General features: G+C 38.1%; 1 protein-coding gene across 1 annotated transcript; it reads left to right on the plus strand.

Moving 5' to 3' along the window:
- Window positions 1-814: 814 nt before the first annotated feature.
- Window positions 815-3,335, plus strand: LOC129115165 (E3 ubiquitin-protein ligase TRIM21-like). Its single transcript, XM_054626856.1, is given in 3 exon segments — window positions 815-957; window positions 1,543-2,780; window positions 2,783-3,335. Coding segments are annotated over 2 exon segments (1,641 nt in total). The 5' UTR covers window positions 815-957; window positions 1,543-1,555; the 3' UTR covers window positions 3,199-3,335.
- The last annotated feature ends 1,082 nt before the right edge of the window (window positions 3,336-4,417 follow it).

Below are 4,417 nucleotides of genomic sequence, written 5' to 3' on the forward strand. Positions count from 1 at the left end.
AAAACAGGGTTTACTGCTTCTGCTAGAAATACTATTTGTTATCTAGCATACATTGTTAATGTTACTTTTTTTAACATAACATCACCGAGTACAACAACAATATTCTTAATAAGATACACTTATTATTTGGTGATTGTTATTTCAACAAACACATTTTTTACATTTTAGAGTCCCTGAACATATTTGACCTATTTTAATCACTTAATTAGTTTCCTCTCCACAGCATACAGCTCACTGATCTGTTCTGAATTGACTGACTGAAATCAGGAAGTGTATTCAGTGAAGATGTTTTGCCTTCAAAATAAAAAGTTTCCTGCTTCTACTAGAAATATTATATAAGTTTTCTAGCTTATCTATCTATACTGTTTTAATTTTATAACATGTGAACAGTCTATTGTCTCTCTGTAAACTGTATATGCAGAGAGGTAAATTAATCAGTTTAAATATATTAAATAGCTATTTATGCCGAACATAAATGGTATGAATAATGGTTTGGTTTCATGAAAATCTTCAGGGTTGTACCTGTTTGACTTCAGCCTTACCATGGCCTTTCTGCAGTGTCACTATATTTCATATAATAACTACATTTAAATCATATTCATTGGTTCAACTTGTACCCTAACGTATGTTCTTGGCAGGCTTTAGGGTGTGTACGAAAGAGACAACTGGGACAAATATGATGAGGGTCACATGACTGACTACAGATCAAATAGCCAGACTACTCTGTGTAGATAAGAGGGAGGAAACAAAACCTCAACAACAGAGCTACAGTTTAGAGGCGGAGCTACTCTGGAGGGAGGAGAGCTTCCACGTCACACTCCAGAAATAAAACTTAAGTTTGTCAGAGAGGCAGACACACACAGGCGAGACAAATCTCTGCTTTTTCTCTGAAAAACTATTCAAACTGACTTCATCAGGTTTTTCTCAACAACACAGCAGAGTCTCTTCAAAACACTGGTGAGTACAGCTGATCATATTTACACTTTCAAAAAACAGGATTAAACACAAAACTTCAGCTTTACTCAGGCAGGAAGTTCTACTCTTTTTACTTCCTACTTGTTAAATATTTAACAATATAACTATGTCTGTTTATCCACAGTCCCTCTATACAGAATATCACTCTTATAGCTTTAAACAGTCTCAGGACTTTAGTAACTTGTAACTGAATCTCTGTGGTTTTAAGTTTAGTCTCACTCTGACTTCCCTGCTATTATTAATGTTTACTGACCGCTTCCTCTATTTCCTCTAGTTGTGTCACATTACAAATTTTACACCAGCAAATAAGTGTGAAGCTCTTAATGTGAAGCAGCTAGAGGAAATGTGATGTGTTTTTCATCAAGAAAGCAGAGCGCTGTTAACAGTGTTGTTCTTCAATACAAATGTGAAACTTCTATCTCGGTTGCTCATGGCTCTGTTCAAGTCAAAACATAGTATACATTATTCAAAATGTATTCATTAAAATAACAGTAATCACATTTGTTTCCTTTTCAACATATAATTAAACTCTATTTTTAAATCAAATTATTTTCTTTTCTTCCACAGTATCTGTGTAGATATGGCTGCTGCAAACTATCACTCATCTGAAGATCAGTTTCTGTGCTCCATCTGTCTGGATGTGTTCACTGATCCAGTCACCATACCATGTGGACACAACTTCTGCAAACATTGCATCAATGAACACTGGAATACTAGTGACCAGAACCTGTGTCCAATGTGTAAAAAGGTTTTCATCTCAAGACCCGAACTGCACGTCAACACTTTCATCTCTGAGATGGTTGTTCAGTTCAGACAGTCAGCTCAACAGAAAACCAGCAGCAGCAGCTCAGAGCAACAAGAGTCCAAACCAGGAGAAGTTCCCTGTGACGTCTGCACTGGAACCAAACTGAATTCCCTGAAGTCCTGCCTGGTGTGTCTGGCCTCCTACTGTGAGACTCACCTGGAGCCTCATCTGACAATGACAGGCCTGAAGAGACATCAGCTGATCGACCCTGTGGAGAACCTTGAAGCCAGGATGTGTACGAAGCACGATAAACCTCTGGAGCTGTTCTGTAAGACCGACCAGACATGTGTCTGCATGCTCTGCAGTGTTTTAGACCACAAGATGCACGAGTTTGTTCCTCTGAAAGAAGAATATGAAGGAAAGAAGGTCGAACTGGAGAAAACAGAGGCTGAAATTCAGCAGATGATCCAGAAGAGACGACTGAAGATTCAGGAGATCAAACACTCAGTGGACCTCAGTGAGGAAGATGCAGAAAGAAAGATAGCAGAAGGTGTTCAGGTCTTCACTGCTCTGAAGGAGTCTGTTGAGAGAAGCCAGGCCAATCTCATCGACACGATCAAAGCGAAGCACAAAACAAAAGAAAACCAGGCCGAAGCTTTCATCAGAGAGCTGGAACAGGAAATCTCTGAGCTGATGAAGAAAAGCAATGAGGTGAAGCAGCTCGCTCACACTGAAGACCACCTCCACCTTCTCCAGAGTGTACAGACCTTAGACATCCACCACCCACCACCCAGCAAGGACTGGACAAAGGTCAGCATCCGTTCATCATATGAGCCGACTGTGGTGGCAGCTGTGTCTCAGCTGGAGGAGACACTCAGTAAAAAGATAAAGACGCTGCTTGAGGCTGAGCTGAAGAGGGTCCAGAAGTATGCAGTGGATGTGACTTTCAATCCTGATACAGCTCATTCCATTCTCATCCTGTCTGATGATGAAAAACAAGTATGTTGTGGTAAAGTACATCAATTTCTCCTAGATAATCCACAGAGATTTTCTACTAATCCCTGTGTTTAGGAAAACAGAATATCTCTTCAGAAAAATTGTACTACGAGGTTCAAGTTAAAGGAAAGTCTGAATGGGATTTAGGAGTGGCCAGAGAGTCAAATAACAGGAAGGGAAAAATTAATGCAAGCCCTCAGTATGGTTACTGGACTATATGTTTGAGAAATGGAAATGAGTACAAAGCTCTTGCTGGCCCTTCAGTCAGTCTCGCTCTAAAGTCTCGGCCTCAGAAGGTGGGGGTGTTTGTGGATTATGAGGAGGGTCTGGTCTCCTTTTATGACGTAGATACTGCAGCACTTATCTACTCCTTCACTGACTGCTCCTTCAATGAGAAACTCATCCCTTACTTCAGTCCCTCTCTTAATTATGGTGGTAAAAACTCTGCACCTCTGATCATCTCTCCTGTCGTAGTAAACTAATCACTTATCCCACTTCATTCAAGGGAACATATTCAGCCTCAACACCGTATAGTCTACATCTTATCTTCTACAGAACCTGGTAGCTGTAAGGATGCACAGATACAGATACAGATACCAGTTTGAATACTGTGCTCATGTACTCGGTACATGCAGCCACTTTCCTGTAAGTCTCCTCCACATCGATAACTTCAGCAGTGAGGTTCTCAGCTGTGTGTCTGTCTGGCATATTCTGTCAGAGTTTCCACCAGTGTATTGCAATATTGTATACATAACAGTTTAACTGATTGCATACATTAGTCAAAATTGTTATTATCATTGTAATTATTAACATCCCTACTGCAAACTATGCTAAGTTGAATGTTAAAATGTAAAATGAAGCATGTTTTAAAAGTCATTGCTTGCTCTGAAATTGTATTATTTAGTGCTAATATCAGTACTCGGTATCGGGAAGTGACCAAATGTACTTGTTGAAAAAAAAAAATCGGTGCATACCAAATTTACTGTTAAGGATTTTCATTATATGTATCCCTTTACATAGGCAACACGTTTATCTTATACCTTCATCTTTACAACCCTGTATCATGATTTACGTAATCTTTTAAATCCACTGACATTTATTTTCACTTCCAGAAGAAATCATTATTTCTAATGACACCAAATATGTCAAGGTGCAGTTGAGTAAATTTCCAAAGAATTAAAATAAATACAGCAAAAAATCTTATTCTTATATTATATATTATATTCTGTTGATGTGCAGCTGCAGAAGACATATTGTTGAATATTCCATTGTCATAAAGATTAATTTAAGAGTAAGGATTATTACATGTGTTTAGTTTCTACAGAACACAGTATGTCTCATTATAATACTGGACATAAAAAGTTAATCGACAAAGTTAAGAAGAATAGATGCCAATGAATGTTTTAATTGGTTTTGAAAAGTGGTTTGATTGATTACTGGTCACTTTGGCCATTTTTTGTTTGTTATTTTTGGATAATGGTTGAGTGGCTTAAGAGTCAAATAAATCTGTAAATATATGATTGTTGAACACGAGGGCTGAATAAGAAGTGACTTGTGCATTAACCTATGACCTTGTATTTCATTACAAATGCATTGTGATTCCTGTGACTGCTGCTTCACAATAAAAGCTTCTTGTTCAAGACTTTGACTCGAAACGTTTTAATGATTGACCTTAAAACATAAGTCAACAAGTAGAAACTA

Source organism: Anoplopoma fimbria, unplaced genomic scaffold (assembly GCF_027596085.1).
Source record: "Anoplopoma fimbria isolate UVic2021 breed Golden Eagle Sablefish unplaced genomic scaffold, Afim_UVic_2022 Un_contig_11257_pilon_pilon, whole genome shotgun sequence".
NCBI lineage: Eukaryota > Metazoa > Chordata > Actinopteri > Perciformes > Anoplopomatidae > Anoplopoma > Anoplopoma fimbria.